Raw genomic sequence first — 23,279 nt, forward strand, 5'->3', positions numbered from 1 at the left:
CTTACCAACATTCCAGGGTAATGCAATTACTGCTTTGTCAGATGTACCCTTCATACACTGTTGTTTTGGAAGATGTGGAACACTTGAGGGTATATCCAGCGTCAAAGCGTGAGTTTATTGACCAGCCTCAACCAACTTTTTGTCTAGAAACAGTTCTTGACTCTTCCAAAGTCTTAATTCTGGTTTGTATTTTTTTTACCACTTTGTCCTTAATATTTGCCTTTTTAAAAAAAAAAAAAAAAAAATTGGCACGTATCCAATATGGTCAGTTTTCAGTTCAGGGGCGGGAGGGATTAAGAGCTAAAAGCGAATTTTTAAAAATAGAATAGTGATTGCTTGGGAGGTTCGTTTGATATAGGGCACTCACATGGGAATGACCTGTTTGCATTCAGATTGGTGGTTTAGAGTTGAAAGGCTTCCTATCTCATTACCAAACCCTTTAGCCATCCTGTCCCCTTCACCGTTGTTTTTAAAATGATTTTATGAAAACGTTTGTGTTAGCAGAGATATTAAAGTAAATCTGAAAAGCACTCTGCCTGCTGGGAATGTAACAGTGTCTTGTAGTTAGATTTAGGAAGCCTTCTATCCAGAGGCTGAAAACTCTAGCTTACTTTTTTATTCTTCCCTGAAATGGGTAAATTGATAGTTCTGTTTTTGTATCAAGTTAAGAAAAATGATCTATCCAAAATATGTACCATCAAATCTCTTGAGCAGAAGTTAATCAGAATGATGTGGCGTGCCAGGCAGGTGGTTGGTTGAACTAAGCTATGGCTCAGAGTATTGAATAGGACAGAATTTTTGCAAGGTATTTCACAAAAGTAGTTTTCTGGAGTGTTTAAAGCTTTTGAAGGAAACCCACCTAGGTGCATGCTGTTTTTCACGTATGCAATTAGCAGTGTTTATAGATTGCCTGTTATTGAATTAACAACTGTGCTGGCCGTATCAACTCACTGCAGACCTGCTTTTTTGCTGCCAGAGACAGTGCCAGGGTTATCAACTTACACAGGCTTGGATGTGTTCCAACTATTTAATTATAGTGTCACACATGCTGCTTTTTCTAGTTTCTTTAGTTTATAAATGTAATATGGTATCTTATTTCTGTGATTAGCACTTCATTTTGGCGGGTTAAACATGCTGGCAGAGCAACATCGATTCTTAAATCTATTCAGTGCTCTTTTGGGATATTTTTATAGTCTGTTATCGATTTTCAGTTATCAGTCATGTGAAAGCAGAATCTTAAAAACATACCCCAAAATGCTTCATCATAAAACAAATCAGTCAATTTTTTCCTTTGTAAATTTAATAAGCAACACAATTAAGTTTTATAAAAGCCTCTACTGTTCTCATGTTTTATTTAAAAAGTGAAATGATTATAGAATCTACTTGTGGTTTTGAAAATAAATAATCTAATGGTATAAACAGATATGATCTATGCTAAACCTGTGTTGAAAAGAGATTAAATTTGTTATAACTTGGCATTTTAAAATAATTTGGTATTTTATATATTATAAAAAATAATGTGGAACATCTTTTAATTACGGTAATTAAAAAAGATGCAAGATCTACATCACAAAAAATATGGCTTTGCGGACTGATGGAAAAATTCAGGCTGCCTGTGCAGATTCCTTATATGGTTATCAATGCACTATGCAGGTGTACTTCTCTAACTGTATGTCACCTACTGCAGGCATTCATAGTGCACCCATCCCCATGGTATGTAAGAGGAATGGACTTTGTATCTTGTAGTAATTGGCCTCAATGGGTATGTCTACACTGCAATTAAAAACCCGTGGCTGGCCCTGTCAGCTGACTCGAGCTAAGGGGCTGTTTAATTGTGATGTAGACTTGGGGCTCGGGCTAGAACCCACGTTCTGGGATCCTCCTCTTCATGGGGTCCCAGAGTCTTGGCTCCAGCCCAAGCCCGAACATCTATATTGCAGTTAAACAGCCCCTTAACCCGAGCTCTGTGAGCCTGAGTCAGCTGACACAGGTCAGCCTCAGGTGTTTAATTGTGTATAGACATACCAATAAGTCACATGGCTGAAGCAAAGTAGTAGATGTTTTTTTAGAGGCTAGGGTATGCTGTATTTAGTTATACCTCCAAGGGCTTTTTATTTTTACTATTTGATGCCTTCAGGTTTTATATCTATTATTGAAAAGTTAAAATTGGTTTTACGGGCATACTCATAACTGACAAGGAACCAAGAAATAGCAGAGATAAACATCTAGCTGGTTGGCCATGTATTCTGATAGGATGGGAAAAATCAAGGTAAGTTTGTCTCTAACAGTGCTGAGGATGGGAAGTTTGAAATCCTCTTACAATATCTCTTGTACCTGAGAAGGACAGTTGAATATGGACCACATGGACTCTTGTTGATTATGAAATATGTAAGATGGGGCCCTTTTAATGTCACTGTATAGTAATCTGAGAACCCAAGCAATATTGGAGGTTAGTCTGGAGCACAAGTTGTTGGAGTACTGGAGCTCTGCTAATAAAAATGCATTCAACCCATAGCTGTGTGTGCACCTGGATATACTTCCACAAGATTTTTGTCCAGATAAGAGCTTGAGATAGTAACCCAATCATTTTAGAAGAATTTTTGAAAAGTGTATTGGAAACAAAATATCAGGCATGCAGACAGAAAAAAATGATACCTAGCATGTTTAAATGCGTGAAGAGAAAATGCCCATCTGAAGTCAGAGACATGAGTGCATTGCACAGATTTAACTTACTGGTTGGTTTTCAAGCCTTTTGATTTTTCCAGTTTGAACAATGGACCTCTCTAGTTCTGGATGCCTTTTTTCAGGTTAGAGTCTAGTGGGGTAAAATGTTTGACACTGATAATGCTGTTCTTTGATTCTCTAACCCTGCCCATTCCACTGCTCTGGAAAATCTCTCATGTATTTTAAATTACTTTCTAAGGCTGTGACTACATTTCAAACTGGAGATGTAATTTCTAGTTCAAGGAGACTGTGATAGGGTGTACTGGGCCCTTTGATTCCCCTGCTGGTGGTACCCCACCCCAAAAAAGGAGCAGTAAAGGTGGGTCCTTCAGGCCTGCCTAGAGAGGCTGTAGGGAAGCAGTCAAAGTGCAGCAGGCCCAGTTAAAAAGTAGCTACAGGGCTTGAGCAGATTAGTTCTGGCAGGGGCCAGAGGAATAAGGAAGGGTGATCCTAGCTGGTGGCTGTAGCTTAAGGGAGGACCAGAAGTCTGGTTCTGGTGACATTTGCATTCCATAAGCGATAACTTCAGCCCTGCAGTAAGGTTGAAGAGGAAGGGGCTACATGGGAAGAGGCCCAGGGAATAGCAGCAGCAACTATTACAGGAAGCAGCACATGACTTCTACTTATAGGGTCCCTAGGTTGGAACCCAGAGTCGTGGGTGGGCCCGGGTCCCCCCACTGGCAGGGTGGCCTGAGCCCCAAGAAGGGGATAAGGCTTGTTTAGAGGACCAAGTGAAGGGCAGGTATTGGAGTCTCGAGGAAGAAAGCCCTGGGAACATTGCTCTATATAGGGCAGACACAGACTTAAAGATAGTCCAGAAGGGGCTGAGAACTGAGCCCAAAGACAGGGCTGCAGATACGAACCAGGGCACTGTGATAGGCCCTGTTGTACCTTTGTTACCCCAGAAGGGGTTCCCTCATGTGATGAGCCACTGAAGACCTGCCTGGCAATAGCCAACAGGGAGCACCAGAAAAGGGAAGATTTCTGGTTCGCACTCTGCCAACAAGAGGTGCTCATGAGAGGTGAGTGTCCCCCATCACAATGGCATACTGGATGTAGCCATTGGTGGTGCGAGGGTCTAACAATCCTGAGTACGTATTTAGGGTCTCGGATGGATGGTACTTTGGGCAGCTAACCTCTTCCCCCAACTTGCACTGCTGTGGCTACACTCTATTTTTAGCGCACTATCTCAGTTATATCTAGAATGGGTATGTCTCCTCAAGCTGCAATTTACACTACCAGCTCTAGTGTAGACATACCCTAAGCCAACACATAGAATAAGGTTTTTAAGCTCCCTGTTTCATGTTAAACCTCTACTTTTGGACAACATCCTAAGACCATTTGGTTGACTTACCCTTGTGCTCCAACCATTCCTAAAGTCTTGAGAGCAGCCCTGGTGGTTGTTTGAAGAATTTGCTAAGTGTTAATTTGTGACTTGATGGAGTGAAGCTTGGATACATCAGTTGTTGGTAGTTATTAATTTTTATAGCTTCATAAGTGTGCATGAAGATGAAGAAGAGATGTCCTGTTCCAAGGAATTTAGTCTTGACTTCAGTGGGAGTAGCAACAGGCCCTATCATATCAAGGGATTAAAATAAAGAAATGGGACAAGGAGAAACAGTATCATGGAAAGACTGGGGTTGTTATAAGTTCCTTTTTCAAAATGTATAATTTTAACATGTTAACCTGAGGGACAAAAGTCAGTCAAGAGGGGCAGGAGTGATGGAGGGGAGCTCTCCACTGAAAGGCTAAATGGAAAAAATTTAAAGCTTTTACTGCTGGAAGTTTTTTTTGTTTGTTTTTGAGACGTGGTAGTGCTGATTGTTCTCAGAGCAGTAACTGAGCGCCGTATATCGTCTCAGCTGTTTTGTTTTTATATTATGGTCATATGATGTATAAATTCACTCAACTTCTGTCCCTGCTGGATCCAGCCTTCCTGACACCTTAGACAGAGATGGAGAAAGCGAGCTTTCATTTACCTGTTTAATCTTTCACCTTCCGTGTAACAAGGCATAAAAAAAATAAAAATAAAGCTACACAGTAGTAGTGGTGTTAATTCATCTAGGGCTCAGAAAGGCCCAATGTGTTCCTTTATAATAGCCGTTACATTCTCCTAATTAAACAGTTTCCTCAAGATGCGAAAATAGCAGAATGGCAATTGCACCATTTTAAATAGTGTTGATGCCAATTACAGTGTTGATTGAGACCAACTGTGCTTTTCTGGTTTAAAAAAAAAAAAAAAAGAAAAGAAAAGTCAGTGTTGTAGTGGCCCTCTGACTCTTTGAGGTACTCCAGAGGAAACTCTAACTCGAGGTATAGAACACAAATAGAGGGCTTAAGTGTGAGAACCTAGTGATTTCAAGGAAAAGAACATCTTTTCCTTTTTAAAAATAAAATTACTATTATCCTGACCCCCACCCTAGCAAAAAACCACCTGACCAATTCTCTCTGCCCACAGCAAACCATCACCAGCTCCACTCAACTGGTGAGAGATTTCTGGGATATGGAACCCCCCCCCATTTCATCTCTACATACATCATGAAAGTATTTTGTGGAGAAGTTCAGCCCCTGGTTACTCACATGCTGGACACTCGGTGGGGGAAGCTCTTTGTTTCTCCCTGAACCGCCACAGCAGGACAAATATTTTGGTGGGGGCAGGATGAGACTCCAGGTGTTTTTCCCCCTCTTCCCCCCTTTCAAATAACAGGTGTAGGCTTGGCAGGGAAGGATTTCACCCACACTTTCCCTTTGACTTTCTATTGTGGTCTTGGTGACCTCAAGATTCTAAGATGCTAGGTAATCTTTGTGCAGAGAGCTGAAAGCATCATTAGCCTAGCTGGCCCAAAAGTAAGAAGGTTCTGAGATGTCCCTAAATATTGCAGAGTGGATCTGCTAGCAGCTGAGCTATTAGGAGGATCATCCAAATAATTATTTGATTCTGGTTACCAGTTGTTACTCAGCTGTTGTTGACCAGGTGGTTTTGATGCACTAGTATGTGGACTGTTGCATATACAAGTTGCTGCTGACCAGCTTTCTATGAGATAACTAAATAATAGGTCAGTGTGAAACATACCATGCAGCCACATAGGTTGCGGCAGTTAGAAATAGCTGTAAAAGGAGAGTAGTGAAAAGAAACGAGCAGGGTGTTTGTAGGGAGAAATAAAAAAAAGTGTGCTGGAATTGTAAAATCCACAGGCTATCACAAGTGTCCTAATTTCCATCATATTTGAGGTTGTCTGAGCACATGACTGGGAGCCAGGAATCTTGGAATTGTAACCCGGTTCTGATACTGAATCCCTCTCTTGTCCTTGAGAAAGTCACGTCAGCTTCTCTGTTCTTCAATTTCCCCATCTTCAAAATGGGAATAATAATACTTCTCTCCCAACGGGGTTGTGAGTATTAGATAGGATTTCAGTAACATTGTACAGACACTGTTTTAAGACATGAGGATGCATATACTTCTGTCCTTGCCTATCTGGCCTGTGAATTTGGGGGGAGAAATGTAAACATTATTTGTGCCAGAGTAATTTTAAGAAAATGAAATCTTTGTTTTTAATCAGAAAATAATAAGAAACTGATTAATTCTGAAGGCTTCTAATTCTGTTTGGCCATTATTTGCTTCTAAACAGTGAGAAGAGGAGATGTCTTGGCAGCATGGAGCGGCATTCGTCCTCTTGTCACAGATCCCAGCTCTAAAGACACCCAGTCAATATCTCGGAATCACGTTGTTGCTGTTAGTGACAGTGGCCTTGTTACTATAGCAGGTACTGGAAATCCATTTCAGATATCTCATATGGCTTTGTCAGGATTCCCCAGTGTATTGAGTTGAAGGTAGTGAATGTTTGTACAACAGATTTGAAGAAACAAGCGATATTATTTAGTTAGTAGTGAACAAGTGATTTACTAGTTGAAGTCCAGTGCCAATGCAACACACTTCCACTAGTTTACCAAAACAAATTGCTTGCAGGTGGGAAATGGACAACTTATCGCTCCATGGCACAAGATACCATTGATGCAGCCATCCAGGCTCACAACCTAAAGGCAGGTCCATGTAAGACGGTAGGACTTTTACTGCAGGGGGCTAAGGACTGGAGTCCTACTCTTTACATTAGGCTGGTCCAAGATTACGGACTGGAAAGTGAGGTGAGTCAACTTTATTTCTACTCAGTGTTTGTATTAGTTATCAATAATATTAAAATAAATAAATAAACAAAGGCAGCACAGCCTGTGTTAAGGCCTCTCAAAGTGGCATAAGACTACACTGTTTGGTCAGGGCAGAAATAATTGTATCAGAGAGAAGTCCAGTCATAAATTTTCTTTGCTAGTGGAGTACTAAAAGCCATGTGCATTTTTTATTTCAGCGTCTGCATAATCACAAAGCTATGCCCTCTGTTTTTAAACATGTATGACAACCTAGGTCTTTGGCACCTCAAGCCCAACAAAATCTATTCTTCAGAGGTGATCACAGTAGCAGAAAGGAGCTGAAGCATCATTAGTCACTGCTACATTGATACATGCATAGTAGTGTTAGTGCTGGTCTAAGCATTCACAACGCAACTTGTTTCCTCCCACACAATCAAAATCTAATACCATCCTCAGCCTATTTATTACAGGCTATGGGAGAACTGACAAGACTAGCTTATATATATTCAGCTGTGCTTCAGAAGGTGCTGGGACGTAGTGTTCGCTAAATGTGCTCTTAATTCTATAGGTGGCTCAGCACCTTGCTTCTACATATGGTGACAAGGCTTTTGAGGTGGCCAAAATAGCCCAAGTTACTGGAAAGAGGTGGCCTATTGTTGGAAAACGCCTTGTATCTGAATTTCCTTATATTGAAGCTGAGGTATGTGAAAATGGCTAGCTTATTGTCTCTGTAATTTGTGGTGATTATTAGTCATCCTCCCTGTGAAGTAGGAGAGGGGGATGGAGACTGTATCTGGCATGTAAACATAAATTTATTTGAGTAAAACATGGAATAATTTTTTTTCTGAACTTTTTATTAAAAGCATTTAGACATGTGAGCCCAGATGCTTTTTTATATTGTAGCAAAAAAAGGGGGGCTTGCTTCATACAAATCCCATTTTCTTCAATCACTTAAGCAAATTATGGCCTTGTGTGCACGTACACATAAGGTTCCATATCAGCTCCCTCCAGTGCTCTTGTTTACCTTACCGCCCCATTTACCAAAGCTTCATGCTATTTTTTCCCCTCATTCCCACATAGGATCAGCCTTTTCCCATGTCCAAACACTGTAGAATCTTACATTTTTCTTTTTATCTTTTTATCCAATTCTAATATCCTAGATTATGTATGGGGTAAAAGAGTATGCCTGCACTGCAGTGGATATGATTTCACGTCGCACTCGGCTGGCCTTCTTGAACGTGCAAGCCGCTGATGAAGCCCTACCAAGAATTATTGATATAATGGGGAAGGAACTTCACTGGAGTGAACAGAAGAAAAAGGTACAAAAGGCACTTTAGAACTGGAACTTTTTAAAAACTCTCTTGTAGAGCCCTGTGCAGGATTATTTTTTTAAATCCTGCTCCCGCATTGTTTCTTGCATTTTTATCCTGCTCCCTTCCACAGATCCCACAAGAGAGAGAAATTTCCTCATGCTATTAAAAAAAAAAAAAAAATCAAAGAAAAAACCAAAACAACAACCAAAAAAAGCCCCACATGGTGGGTTAATATATATAAACATTCAGACACAATTTTTACCACTAAAAGAATAAAACAAATCTTGCTTAAGCCATATAAAAATATACTTTAACCTCTGTTATAATAGACATAAAATCTTTCTATCCTTCACTTAAATTTAAGAATTAAAATCTTTATTTAAAAAAAAGAAAAACTTGCTTTACATTGCTGAAATTCTATTTATGACAAACTGATAAGAGATATTGTTTTCTTGCAGGTTACCACAGTCTGTTTTTTTGCCCACCCAAACCCGCCTGCAACAAAGTATGTTTAACCCACTCCTGTTATTATGGCAGTGGGTCCTGTGGGGCATGCAGAATCCCAATCCTGCTGCAGGGCTCTACTCTTGTTTTCCTTAATCAATTTCAATCTTAACAAATGCATGTCTAAACTGGTTTAATAGAACATTGCAAATGCCCTTTTCTTCCCACAAGAATGATCTTTTGGCATACGCCATTATAAAAACAAAGCTATCAAACCAGTTCCAGCTGGTCTGAATAGATCAGAATCTATAGTGCTGTGCTGCTTAACTTAAAAGTGAGAGTAAAATTGGAGGTTTCACCCTGTTCCTTAGTGGACATTTTGTTCAACATGAAATTTGGCACAACTGGCCAGTTATGAAATTTGAATAGTAGGAGCGTTTCAAGTCAGGACTGCTGTTCGTTGGTAGAGCTGTGGAAGGGAAGCTTGCGTGGCATTTGCCCATTGTTTTTTCTTTGTATCCCTCTTGTCTTCCTTCTCCTCTCTTATAAGGCTTCCTTTGTGAACTGATGATGAAGTTGGGCTTGATACCCCTATTGGCCTCACTAATAGTCCCAAAGTCATCTTTCTCTCTCCTTTCCCTCATCTCTGAGAAGCCATTGAAATTTAGCGATATGGGACCTGGTCCACATGGGGACCAGGTGGTGAGCATCAGGGCCGCCCAGAGGGCCCCGCGAGCCCTGGCCTAGCGGCGGTCCAGGTCTTCAGCGGCGGGGGGCCCTTCAGTGCTGCCGAAGACGCGGAGTCACTGAAGGGCCCCCTGCTGCCGAAATGCTGCCGAAGACCCAGGCCGCCGCTTGGTGAGTACAAGCGCTGCAGCTCCCTCGCTTTGCCCCAGGCCCCCTGAATCCTCTGGGCAGCCCTGGTGAGCATCCTTCACTTTCATTGGAAGCTGAGTGACCAGCATCTTGCAGGATCACACACTTAATGCTGTAAAATGCGCCTGCACCATGAGGAGTAGTGCCAGGGAGAAAAGTGCAGTAATGTGGGCTGGCTCATTCACTTAGAGATAGTGCTGGGTCCAAGCAGAATGCTCAGGTTTGAGCTTGATTCGCTCACACCTCTTGAAGAGGGCAGGACCTGCATGCATGTTGTAGTTCTCTCAGCTCCTAAGCGAACATAAAGCCTCCTATTGCTCATTCATTGCTACCTTTTTTAGCCGGTTAGAAGTTGTATTAAAGTTCAGAAAGAAGCTCATTTTACTCCTGAAGGCAGTCTGCGTAAAAAAAAAAAAAAAAAAAAAAAAAAATTCTGTGCCAAAAAATTAAAAAATCTGCGCACAATATTTTAAAATTCTGCAAGTTTTATTTGTCAATCAGTAAATGCAGAGGCTCCAGCATGGCAGTGCATGAAGGTGGGAGATCACCCTGCAGCCTCTCCACCCCCCCATCCTGGGGACATGGACTCAGTGGTGAGGCTGCACCCGACCCTCGCACAGCACAAGGCCTGGGCCTGGGCCTGCCCCAGAAACACCCTGAGGCCCTGCCCCTCTGTGCCAAGCTTACCGGGTGTGGGGCAGGCAGACTTAACCAGGCAGGATCCAAGTGTGGAGGGGCTCAGTGTGTGGGGATCCAGGTGTGGGGTGAGAGGATTGTGTGGGACAATCTGGGTGCAGGCAGCTCAGTGTGGGGGTCTGGATTTGGGGGGATCTGGATGCACAGAGGCTCATTGGGGGCATCCAGGTGCAGGGGCAATGGGACTCTGCAGGGGCTTCCAGGTGAAAGTGGTTGGGTCTCAGCAGGGGAGTCTGGGTGCTTGGGGAGTGGGGTTTGGTGGGGTGGGGTCTGGGTGCAGCTAATTGGGGGTCAGTGGTGTGGGTGTCTGGATGTGGAGGCTCAGGGTGGTGCGGAGGTGTGGGGCTCATCAGAATGGGAGTTTGAGTGCAGGAAGCTCAGTGTGGGGGTAAACTGGGTGCAGGGGTTTGGGTCTGGAGGCAGGGGCTCTGGGTACAAGGGGCTTCAGATGCAGGGGTTGAGATTCAGTAGGGTGGAGTTAGGGTATGGAAGACTAGGGGGTTCTGGGTGTATGGGGTGAGGCGTGGTGGGGGTGTCTGGGTATGGGAGGTCTGGATGCATGGGGGCTGAGTGGATGGAGGAACAGCTCCCCATATAGTGATCCCTTCCCCTCCTCTCCCCCCCCCCCCGCACAGCTGAGGAGCAATGGGGGCAGAAAGCAGGAGATGAGGCTGAGCTTCCTGAAGCTGGAAGAGGTTTCTGGGTGTGCGTCTGACACAGCCCCAGCCACTCCTTGCAGGAGAAGAGGAAGGCCCATCCTTTCCTGTCTCCAGTCCAGCCAGGATTAGCAGTTGATCCCGGTTCATGGTAGGAGCCACTGGCTGAGGTGTCTCCAGCTCTGCGGTGATTTACCTCTCCGCCGGCTGCTCCAGGTGCCTGAAATGATGAACCTGTGCAGCTAGGGAGTGGTGCACGACTGGTCTTGCAGCTTCCCTGTCAGAAAGTAATTTTTCTGTGGGGAAGCAAACAAATCTGCAAGGGACATGAATTCCGCGCACTCAGTGGCAAGAAGTCCCCCCCCAGGAGTATCATTTGAATTCTCCCAGCTGGAGGACTTGTGGTGACTCTGAGCCTTTCCAGAGGGATGCATAAAAAGAGTGATGCAGTTATATCACAGATGTGTGCTAATTTGCTTGGTATGTATCCTGAAGGAGGAAGGGAAGGGTTGTCAGACTATAGCTACAGTAACCTAACTGGAAGGGGTTTGGTTAAAAATAGAGAGAGAAAAGAAATTAAATTTAAAATAAAATCATTGTGGTAAATTAGTAAGTGTTAGGATTAATATAATTCTGTCCAAAACATTAGGTTAAGATTGCTGAGGTTGCAAAACAGTCAGAAAATGTCAACACTGAGATTGCATGGCAACCTTTCTCTGCCCCCTTGTGCATACGCATTATGATAGTCTTTAGTTGCATGATCACACACAATTTCTCCAACAATACAAATAAAATAGTTTCTGTAAGTGTAGACTGCTGGGGTCTCTCTCCAGCCCAGGAAGGAGTGACACCATGCCCAGTTTCTGAATCAGCCCCTTTTTCTCAAGGCTTCATTTATTGGTCGTACCAACAGTCTTCAGAAAAAAAACCAAATAAACAGTTCAACGTAAATCCAATGGCTATACCAGGTCCCTTTCCCTTACCTCAGGGCTTCATTGTGGGAGCAGTCCCCCAGCTCTGGTAGCTCTTTCCCAGTCCTACAAGCCACCTGTCTGGCAGTCCCACTGCTGCCAGAGCCAACCTGCTGCTTACAGTGCTCCTCCCTCAGTTCTTTCAGCCCTTATCAGAATCCAGTGCTTATCAGGCAATCACCTGATCCCTTGCAAATTGCCAGGCATTAATTTATTTTTAACAGGGTTCTGCCTTAGTACAGCACTCACTGGCTCCAGGACCCTTGGCCGTTACAAGGGCAGACCATCCCGTTACAGTAACTACACATGTAGCATCTTTAAATGTGATTTTTTTTTTTCATTCCTATTTATATGCTCTATTTTCATTATGGTCCAGTATATCTCTATTGCTGTTTGGGGGTGAGATAGTGCAGTATATTATCAACACAGCATTCCTTAAGTATTCCAGGGGAGGAGACCATTAACTTCAAAACTAACTTAGGTCCTGATCCTGTGAAGACTTGTGTACATGCTTAACATGAAGCATGTGAATAGTCCTGATCAGCTCAGTAGTTCTCCTCATATCCTTAAAGACCTGAAAAAGAGTTCTGCTCAAAAGCTTGTCTTTTTCACCCACAGAAGTTGGTCCAATAAAAGATATTCTAGCCTCACCCACTTTGTCTCGCTAATATCCTGTGACCAATAGAGGTACAACAGCACTGTAAAAAACAATGGAAGATATTGACTTAATCACATGTGTAAATCTTTGCCACATATGTACCCTGGCTATAAACTTGGGGACACACACACACATGCCCAGCAAATTTGTACTATTGATACGTGCTATCTATAATATATTGAGTAAGTAAGGTTTACTGTGAACTCTTTGTATTGGTGACTTGTATGGCATACATTGACCATAGTACTAAAGATACTACATAATGGTAATTAAGGTTGTAGAAAATAAGCTAATATACTGTATTATATATTTGAGAAATAGTATGTGATCATTTCATTTAAGGCTGTGAATTCTCATTTGACTTCAATATTGAAGGGAGCTGGGCGGGTCAGAGCCAATCTCTCAGGTAAATAAGCATTTTATGGCCTTCCACACAAAATGTTAAATATCAAAAACGCCACCCCACAACTCTTAAATAAGCAAAGAATAAGATACCAATTCTTAATTAAAGACGATTTCGTGGACTTGATCTGCAAGTGCTATTTTTGATGACATCACTGTGAGTTGCATGTGTGGATTGAGGGCATGGTATGACCCTAAAAATCTTTGCATTCCATGTCTTCAGTGTAATTATCAATTGACAATCAACACTTGAACACTTGTACATCAAAGCTAGTGATCTAGGTGAAGCATGAAATGGTTCCTTATCTTAATGATCTTGTTCACCCTTAAGCACTTTTTTGGCCATCAAATGCTGATATTCCTCTAAGGACCAGCAATTATAACTATGTGAAAAGAGCCAATGAAATATTACGGTATAGAAGAAATTCAGCATGTAAATATTCAGTATTCTAGAACTGAGACTGTGTTTCTTTCATATTTTAGGAAGAACTTGAATCTGCTAAAAAGTTTCTGTATTATGAAATGGGCTACAAGGCAAAATCAGAGCAATTAACAGACAGCTCTGAAATCACTCTTATACCTTCAGATATTGACAGGTAAATGAAGTATAAATGGACCTCCCAGATAGTCCCTGGGAAGATATTTCTGTCAATCTTTTGTGCATACCTTTTCCATTAATAATCCTATTTTGCAGATATAAAAAGAGATTCCACATGTTTGATAAAGAAAAGAAAGGCTTTATTACCATACTGGATGTTCAAAGTGTGTTAGAGGTAACATTTCTCTTTTGATTTTTTTGAATTCTTATATCAGTTGTGTAGTATGACATAAATCATGTTTAACTGATCCAGTTGATTTGTCTGTTGTGTTGTTGTTTTATTTAGAGCATCAGCATTCAAATTGATGAAAATACGCTTCATGAGATTTTAAATGAGGTAGATTTGAACAAAAACGGGCAGGTTGAACTCAATGAGTTTTTGCAGGTGAGTGGTTTTCTATTTTAGTTGTAATGAAAGAAACAAAAGAACCCTCATCTCCTTTTGCTCTTTATATTGGAAATTAATTATCAAAGCTAGATGTAGCGTTTGTACATATAATTTTACAAAGTTGCCATTAATTTTTTATTCATTATTGATTTTATATGAATTTATGTTCCATAAAGGTGGACAACGCTTGTATCAACGTTAAGAAATACCAACAATGTCTACACTAGTATTTGTATTGATCACAAAATTGCCTATACTCTGAGTCTATCCTTGTAAGGGCAAATGCTGCAGCATGTGCTTATAATTTTTTTTTTTAAGTGATGACCATTATTTGTCTGGACAAAGCAGTGGAGAGAAAGACTAAGGGGTTGTTTTCACTACTTTATTAGCTTGAAGTATAACTCAGTTTTTTTCCTAACCCAATTGACATCCAGCACACAAATCTCTAGTTTGAGTTGGGTGGTGCTTTAAGATCCAGCCAACTAGCCACATCAGTGGGTATGGTTGGCTAACAACAGCACAGTAATGCAGTGGGGATGCATCAGCTCACGTCACAGCAACTCATCAGCCTCTAATAGAATCCTTCTGTGTAGCTCAAGTGTTGCACATTGTGGTCCCATTCTCTAGAGACTAGTTCTGAGTGAGAGTGACCACAAAGCAGAAGACTAGGCTAGCTCGAGTGTAGTAACTTGAGTGCATCAGAGTAGCAGCCGTGTTAGTCTGTATCTGCAAAAAGAACAGGAGTACTTGTGGCACCTTAGAGACTAACAAATTTATTTGAGCATAAGTTTTTGTGGGCTAAACATCGGATGCATGCAGTGGAAAATACATTAGGAAGATTTTATATATATATTTTTATATATACACATATACACAGAGAACATGAAACCATGGGTGTTGCCATACACACTATAACAAGAGTGATCAGTTAAGGTGAGCTATTACCAGCAGGAGAGTTTAAAAAAAAAAAAAAAACTTTTTGTAGTGGTAATCAAAAAGGCCCATTTCCAGCAGTTGACAAGAAGGTGTGAGGAACCCAAGTTAACTGTGGCAGTGAAGAATTTACTGAGGCTGAAATCCTGGCCCCATTGAAATCTATAGGAATTTTGAATATTGCCTTCAGTGGGGCCAGGATTTCACCGTAAGCGTAGATTGCCTGTCCTGCATTGGCAAGGAGACATAATAGATGAGCTAGTAGGTATCATCCATCCATGACTGATAGGAGTTTTCTTTTTAAACGCGGAGTTTGTCTGCCTCTCGCTATCAGGAGGTTAAATAGTGGGCTGTCTTCTGTACTTTTTTTTTTTTTTTTTTTTTTAAAGTAACCCAACTAAAAGATTTGCTGTGGGGAAAGAACAAAAGACTTCATGCTCCCCTTGACTTCTGTGAGAGAGGACATAAACCAGCAGATCTGAACTGGGGGCAACACAGAAATGACTAAAGGTGGTTGCTGCAAACTCAAACCCTGTACATGCATCTCCATGTAGAACCCTACCTTTAAGGATAGGGTTAGGAGCCCATCACTTTCTGTAAGTCTCCTAGCGAACTTGAGGGGCGAAACAGAACAATACACTGCTGATCAATTCTGCAGTAGTAATTTATGTGGATTTGGTGTCCATGCTGTGGAGATTCCATCAGGGAACAGCTGCAGTTGGGTGGCACATGCTGTCAAGAGTCCTCAGAAGCTGTTTAAGGCCACGGTGCCTAGGCAATGAAAGAGGGCGAAATACCCCTTATCCCCCATAGAATTCCCAAGCAACTCTGAAACTCAAGGACAGGGCCGGCTCCAGGGTTTTGGCCGCCCCAAGCAGCCAAACAAAACAAACAAACAAAAAAAGCCGCGATCGCGATCTGCGGCGGCAGTTCAGCGGGAGGTCCTTCGCTCCAAGCAGGAGTGAGGGACCGTCCGCCGAATTGCCGCTGAACAGCTGGACGTGCTGCCCCTCTCCAAAGTGGCCACCCCAAGCACCTGCTTGGTAAGCTGGTGCCTGGAGCCGGCCCTGCTCAAGGAGTTTTCCTATGCCGAAACAAACCTCCCTAGGTCCAGACAGTATATCCTGTGGTTTGTAGAGGTATCCTTTTCGGTAGTGGAGGGCTGAATCCTACCCTCAGTCATGTCTGCTGCTTCCTTCAAATTAGGTGTGAGCCACCCACACATTTGAGGGCACAACTTGGCCAGCCGCTGCAGAGTTAAAACAATAGCATTTGTTCATACTTAATAGGACTATTGATTAAAAGCTTCACTGAAAAAGTATTGGGGGCAAGTAGCGGCAGGTTCAATGTGTGGTGTTTGCCATCCACATTGTCCTGCTTAATTTCTGAATGATCTAAAGAGAGAAGGCATCAGAGTGCATGAAAGGGGGGCATTAACATCAGTTGTCTATGCATCTTTCTGCAAATGCTTTACAAGAAAAAAAATAGGGGGCAGTAAAGATACCACTGAATTGTTTGCCTCCATCCATTTGACTCCCCTCACATGAGCAATTTTTGTTTCCAGCCAGCCAGGTCTGTTTTTGTAGTCTTTATTGGGCAGGTATTTCAAATGACTGCCAGAATCTTTCCTGAATCACGGCAATGATGAATGCCGAACATGTGATAAATTAATGCTGGGGATTTTGGTCAATGTCAGCCCTTTCTTCACTGTGTCAAGTTAAACAAACAAGATCAAGGCAAAGGAAATGGTAATTGTCTCTCTGGAGATGAGCTGTAGATAAGAGCATTCTTGAATCTAAATGCAGAAAATTTTCACAGCTTATGTCCAGCATTGCAAAAAAGGAGGATTTATTTGCCTAAAACATAGTGACCAAAAAACATTTAAAATAAAATGGAAAAAATAGTCCAATGATGACATATTAATACATTTCCTTTTTAAAAAAATCTACACATCTTTTCAGGCAACTGAGAGAGAGACCCCCTTTTTATATAAAAGTTTCAACTGGGGAAGAAGAGATGTGACTTTGCATTTTATAAATAGAACTCTCTCTGTTTGAGTGTGGTATATTGGTTAATTGGGGTGCACTATAATTAAGAAACCGAAAACTGGCAATTAATCATGCAGTATTTATTGTGCTCAATACTCTTTAGAGGTTGTATGTTCTGTGGTTTTAATACTTCCAAAATGTGAATGACAGCACTTTTCGCATATTTTTAAAAACTGTAATTATTGGTGGCTTCTAGTTTATCCTTTGCGTTTCAAAAATGCACTGTAAGCCACATTTTGAAACCGATTCCTTAAAAAATAAATGAAAATAAATGTTTGAAATCTAGTTACTGAGCTCATGTACCTCAAAGTTGCAATAATCAGACCTTTTGTACATTTGGGCTGAATGTCTTCTATGTATGTGGACAGCATGCAGCATATTGTGCACTACTATAAATTAAGTTTTAAAATAACAAGTAAAAAAGGTAACAAGTAATAAAATACACCTTTTGATTTTTGCCACCAAAGTAATTAAACGTGTGGAACTTATGCTCATGCTCCTTTTGTGTTTGCTTTCTGAAAACTTTCATTGGATTACATTTCCTGGCAGAAAGTTTGTGGAAACTTATGTTTGCAAATACGTGTGGAAATTTGTATTTGAATGTGTGCCAAAGTGCTTGCTCACTTATCCAAGTGGGGAACAGAGCACTGCCATGTGATTTTTCTGACCAGTTGCAAACAGTCAACAATGAATGCTTTCAGAAACTGTTTGCAGTCTATCTAATGAGTTTAAAAAAAAGTTAGGAATGTTTAAATAAAGAATAATCATGAAGAAATTATGATGCTCACAGATGTATCACAAACAGAAGCTAAATTAATTAGATACGTTGTTACAAAGTGTTTGCTCAGTTCTAGTCTAATCTTTAAGAGAAAAGTCAGATAAGTAAAATGAGTGTTGCATGTTTTGCTACCATACTGATATCACACAAATCAATACTGGAGGAAGGAAGATAAAAAAGGATGTTTTCCTGATTCTTGTAGAGTAAGACCTGAGTAGAGGAACACATCAGCATCTGGGTCGCTAATGCATTTGTGATCACTAGTCTGTTACATCACAGACCAGTTTCTTGGCTGTGTCAATTGGCGTACTTCCACTGGCGAGAGTGGAACTATGACAATTTACACCAGCTGAGGATCTGGCAGATCTTTAACATTACCTGTGTAGATATTTGGATATTTTTTGGACAGCAAGTAGTTTTCTTGAGTACTGTTCAAGGGCCCAATGCTGCCTTCACTTACGTGGACCAGAGGTAGTGAAACCATGTGAAATTATAGGTGGAGGGCACAGAAGATGGGAAAGAGCAATTAAACAGGAGGAGGAGGGACTGGATGAATTGGTCCTCCGTGGCATGCTCCCCTTGGGGCCTGGCAGATTTTTCTACTAGAAATTCTCTTGGAAGTTAATTATTCTCCAGGTTTCTATAGGCCCAAGTCTACCTGTGATAGTTTTGAAAAAAGGGAAGAAATCTGAAGTGAGGTGGCTACTTAGCTGCTGTTGGGAGGAAGAAATCATATTTTGTAAGTGCCAATTGCTTTTTGTATTAGAAAGTCTCTTACCAGCTAACTACATGTAATTTCAAATCCAGTGCGGATCTTATCCATCAATTTTTAAAAACAAAAAGCTAAAGTCTAACACTAGAGTATGTTCATTAGGGTAGTGCTGAGAGTCCAGTTTCAAGGACTTAAATGCAAACTAGTTTTAAAAGTCTAAAGAAATTTGGATTTAGAAGAATCGTGGAAGTCTAGTACACGATCACTACAATAAGACTGCTTAGTGAGAAAGGTACATTGCAGGGGCAGTGGTAGATCAGGAACCATGTTCTCCTTTTCTATCTTTGTGACTCTTTTCAGATTTAAAAATAATTCACCCATATGATTTACCTTGCAAGCTTGGTTGTAATGAATGGCTTTAGAAAGCCATGGTATAGGGGGGTCCACTGCACTGTTACTTACAAATATATCACATCCGTAATTTGTACATCTCCTGCAGCCCATACACAGGCAAAACTACCACTGGCCATACTAGAAAATGTACATTTAAAGGGCGCCACAATCCAGGCCTAGAAAGCATTACCTACTATTTTGTTTAAAACATATAATAACAGCATTATTTGTTGTGTTTTAACATTTGCTACTGGTTTGGACAACATACTTCATTAATTCTGGCATTGTTTACACTGGAGATTTGTCTCAATTTCAGCCATTGGTAACCAGCTATCGGGGAAGCCGCAACCATTCCAAACCCCTGGTATAGACACTGTACATAGCTACAAACTGATTTACACCAGTGCAGTATATCCTGGTTTCAAGCAGGGGTAGGCTGCATCAATGGAAATAGCAGCTCAGAGCAGTTTACCTTGTCTGCATGATGGGTTTGCTTTAGTTGCAGCTGCCTTACTGGTTGGCCACCAATGGGTGGAATCCCCAGTGCAAGGAAGACTTCAGCCTTTGGGGTTAGTATCTCTTTAAGTGTTGTCCGGCAAGTAAATTTGGCTACTATCATTAATATGCTGTAAACATTTTTTTTTTTTTAAGCTCATGAGTGCTATTCAGAAAGGATATGTGTCTGGAAGCCGATTGGCTGTACTTATGAAAACTGCTGAAGAGAACCTACGTGAGAGAGTTGTTATTCCAGTAGACCGAAGTGGTGGTGGACTGTGAGTTTGGAAGTACAAAACCTGCTTACAGCTACAAGTTTGTCTATGTGTAGCTGCCTTGTTCAGTGCTGAAAAATATTCCAATGCTTTCAAATGTCTGTTTTTGTATACCCTGACCGCCAGATACAGATCACGTAGAATAAACACACTGATACATTTATCTTTTCCTTATTTTCTTTGCTGATATTAATACTCGAAAATATGGCCTTTTGGACTGGACATGCTTTAGAGATAGACATTATTTGCAGGAATTCAGAATAGTCTGCAAAAGGCTTGTTCACAGACACTCCTTCTCAGAAGTTTTGTTAAGCTTTTAGATAATCTTCACCCTTAAAAATAAATGGTGCACAGAGAGTGACTGCTACCTGAGATCCACATCATTAAAAGTATTCTGCATATGTGCAAGACCATATGTGTTCAAAGTGCCTGTCCACAAAAAGGAAGAGAGGAATCATTTTGGTGGGGGGAAGGGGAATGTTCACATTTAGGTTTCAAGAGGATGCCACAAAGAAATATCTTGAGCGTTGCCTAAATTAAACATCCTGATAAGGAATCGTAGTGATATTTATAGAACGTTACATAGATAGTCACTTCACTACTTCTCAATGTTGTTCTCATTCAATGGCACCAATTTTACTGCCAGACAGATTTCTGGCAATAAAAATTTGACAGCATGAGACTGGAAGAGCACAAGATTGGACAAAAAACCCAAAAGTTTCATAGATGAGTTATAATTTAGAGTTAAAAATGTATGGGTACAGCTTTCACTCCTCCTCCTATAAGTGTGAAAACCATGCTTGTCTAGCAGGTATTGGAGTCTACTATAAAGTCTCATACTGTTTGTTTTTGTACTTTTAGACAAATACTGAAAGTATGTAAAACAAGAACTTTGCCATAGTGCACTAATCCTAGCCACTTAATATTTGCAAAATGTACACTTAAATGGGAAAGTTACTTTGCATTCCAGCAGGCCTTACTTAAAAGTCGTACGGGCTAGTCAGAAAATTAATGCAAAGGCGAAAGATCCAATTTTTGGACCATTTATTTGAGCCATTCTCAACACATGCTCCACCTGGCTATTTACCCTGCAACTCTTCCTATTATTAAATTGGCTATGATCAGCATTAAGATCAGATGGAGGATTTCTGCCTGATCTGTGACAGGGAGGGGAAAATGAATGCATATTTTATTGGTGAGTCTCTTTCATAATACTCCTTTTGAGTATAAATACCAGTTTACATATCAAACCAGAAGCCTTGAGTTTAAAGTGCCACTACATCTGTACACAACTAAATGCAAAATCTGATTAATTTTAATCCTGTTTTGCAAATTCCTTAACATGATACCAAGTTAATATACTGCAAGCAGCACAGTTCTGAAAAAGTCAATTTTAAAAAAAAAATCATATCCAAAGTATATAAGTGCTGAGGATTTATAGTAACTATGATATTAGTGCTAACTGCAGGTGGTAGTGTGTGAATATTTTGGTCTAGCAAGTTTCCAGCTATTAAAAACTGTATCTATCTAAAAATGGAAGGAGGAAAAACCCACCTGCAATTCTTAAATGAATATGGAGCACTTAGTCTAAGCAAAATCTTGTGTGTGTGGGGGGGGGGGGGAAGGGGGAAGGAGACAGTCTTCTAAAAAGTCCCAGGTAAAATCCTTTTAAATGATTTTTCGTTATTAGATTTTCCTAACGTCAAGATGCTTTGTACCTTATTGTACACATTGCAGTGGGGAACCAACTTTCCTTGCCTTTGAGACCACTGAGCACTCACTAGTATGGCTCAATCTATGTGAATTAAGTCCTTGTGCACACTTGATTATATGAGGTCTATTTATGAACAAAAAGGGCCATAGGATTGTTTCTCTATTATGTTTGTGCATTGAAATATGTCAGTATACACTGGATAAAATGTATATCTGTATTTTTGAGATATAAAGCTATTTGTGTCAAATGTCCTTTCAAGGTAAAGAGTAAAGAACACTAACAATTTTGCCACATATTCCAGAACTGGGAGGAAATCAAGGTACAATAATACAGAATTTTGTTTTGTATTTTTCAAAAAGACATTATGCTACCAATAATTTTTAAAGTGTAATGGCTACAAGTGACATATAAGAGGCTTTTTCAGGTCAGGCGAAGAAAACCACTGCATTTAACATATTTTTTATGGTTCAGTACACCTTTTAAAATAGTTCCCCTTCTAGTCCCTTAAAAGTTATACTATTAAGAATGATAATTGAGGTTTCACTGTAAAGCCTAGACTGTCTACCACATACTCACTCCGTGCTGTTCTTTTGCTTTACTAATGTAAATATAACATGCAGAATGTAAAGGGATTTTCAAGGCTGTGTGCCTGTCCTCTTATATTGATTTACTTTGAATTGTAGCTGCAATAAATGTCTTAGCCCTCTGCTTTTTTGGTTTTTCGTGGCACAGTAGAATGTGTATAAATACTTACTTTGTACAACATAAAAAGTTGCATATATTATTTATATATAATAGTTTAAATAGTAAAATGAAAAAATCCAGAATTATTTGATTTCATTAACACACTTTGTTTTGAAAAAAGATTATTTCATGATTACTATTCAGGTCAATTCAGCTGTAAAATTTCATTGTCCTGCATTGTTCTAATCTAGTATGAAACAACTACTGTTTAAATAAAAACTATAAGCCCAATAGTGTCTGTGGGGGGGAAGAATGTATACTGCATATTTTTCCATGTGGCACTTTTATGTATTGTGTTGGGTTATTGTTCTAGATTGGACTGTTAAATACTGTGTTTGAGGCTGGATTGTCACTTTTATAACTGTCTCAGTGTTTTATTGCCATTATTTATTACTTTTGATATACAGAATGAGCCGCATGCATTTATAGAGCAATAAGAGAATATATTTAATGTGCCTTGTTTTTAACTGAATAAGAACTGAAAGCATGAATCAATAAAACTGATTAAAATGGTCCACTCACGGGTATTTTGATGTTATTGGCAGTTACAGAAATAACTTTGCTTATCCTTAAACAAGTTCAGAATAAAGGTGCAAAATACATACTTTTTAGTAAATACTATATATAGCAAATACAGGTCATTTAGTTCAGAATTCAGGGGTTTTAAACTATAAAAGTTAATACAGATTTAGCATTATCAGGTAGATTCATTTACTGCTGAAATACAGGTGAGATATTCTGAGAGTATTTTATTTTGTAATCTCACATTAAAAATACAACTAGCCAAATTCAACAGGAATTTTGTTTAATCAAATCTTTTCAAGCTCAGTCTTCCTGTGCACACTGATAAATTTTATCATAACTAAAATAAATAAAAATAAATGGAAAAGATTACATACAAGATCCGTTTTGATCATTTTACATGTCAAGTTAGTCTAGGGTTGCCAAGTGTTGATAAATGTTCTGACAGAAAAATGCTATATATTTTCATTGTCAGTAAATCAGAATCGCTGTTATCAGTTTTAACACAAATTTTATAATGCCAGTATTATTTTAATTTAGTCATGTGACAGGGATATCCTATATTTTCATTTAGCCATGCTGCATGCAGATATTGTGTATAGGTTGACCAGATAGCAAGTGTAAAAAATTGGGACAGAGGGTGGGGGGTAATAGGAGCCTATATAAGAAAAAGCCCCCAAAATCGGGACTGTCCCTATAAAATCGGGACATCTGATCACCCTAATTGTGTATTTGCTGCAGGGGTGAACACCAAAGCACTGCAAAATATACAGAACTGATACCTCCAGAGTGCAAT

The 23,279-nt window shown here is 40.2% G+C and overlaps 1 protein-coding gene across 2 annotated transcripts in view; it reads left to right on the top strand.

Annotated features, from left to right (window-relative positions):
• GPD2 (glycerol-3-phosphate dehydrogenase 2) overlaps window positions 1-21,119 on the top strand; it is a 121,376-nt gene extending 100,257 nt beyond the window's left edge. For both annotated transcript variants that reach the window (XM_034785650.1, XM_034785651.1), the window contains 8 exons: window positions 6,354-6,488; window positions 6,692-6,867; window positions 7,436-7,567; window positions 8,028-8,186; window positions 13,367-13,479; window positions 13,578-13,656; window positions 13,768-13,866; window positions 19,385-21,119. In XM_034785650.1, coding sequence (XP_034641541.1) covers window positions 6,354-6,488; window positions 6,692-6,867; window positions 7,436-7,567; window positions 8,028-8,186; window positions 13,367-13,479; window positions 13,578-13,656; window positions 13,768-13,866; window positions 19,385-19,510 — 1,019 coding nt within the window. In that variant the 3' untranslated portion in view covers window positions 19,511-21,119. The remainder of the gene's footprint in view (window positions 1-6,353; window positions 6,489-6,691; window positions 6,868-7,435; window positions 7,568-8,027; window positions 8,187-13,366; window positions 13,480-13,577; window positions 13,657-13,767; window positions 13,867-19,384) is intronic.
• The last annotated feature ends 2,160 nt before the right edge of the window (window positions 21,120-23,279 follow it).

This window comes from Trachemys scripta, chromosome 11, assembly GCF_013100865.1.
Source record: "Trachemys scripta elegans isolate TJP31775 chromosome 11, CAS_Tse_1.0, whole genome shotgun sequence".
In the NCBI taxonomy this organism is placed as follows: Eukaryota; Metazoa; Chordata; order Testudines; family Emydidae; genus Trachemys; species Trachemys scripta.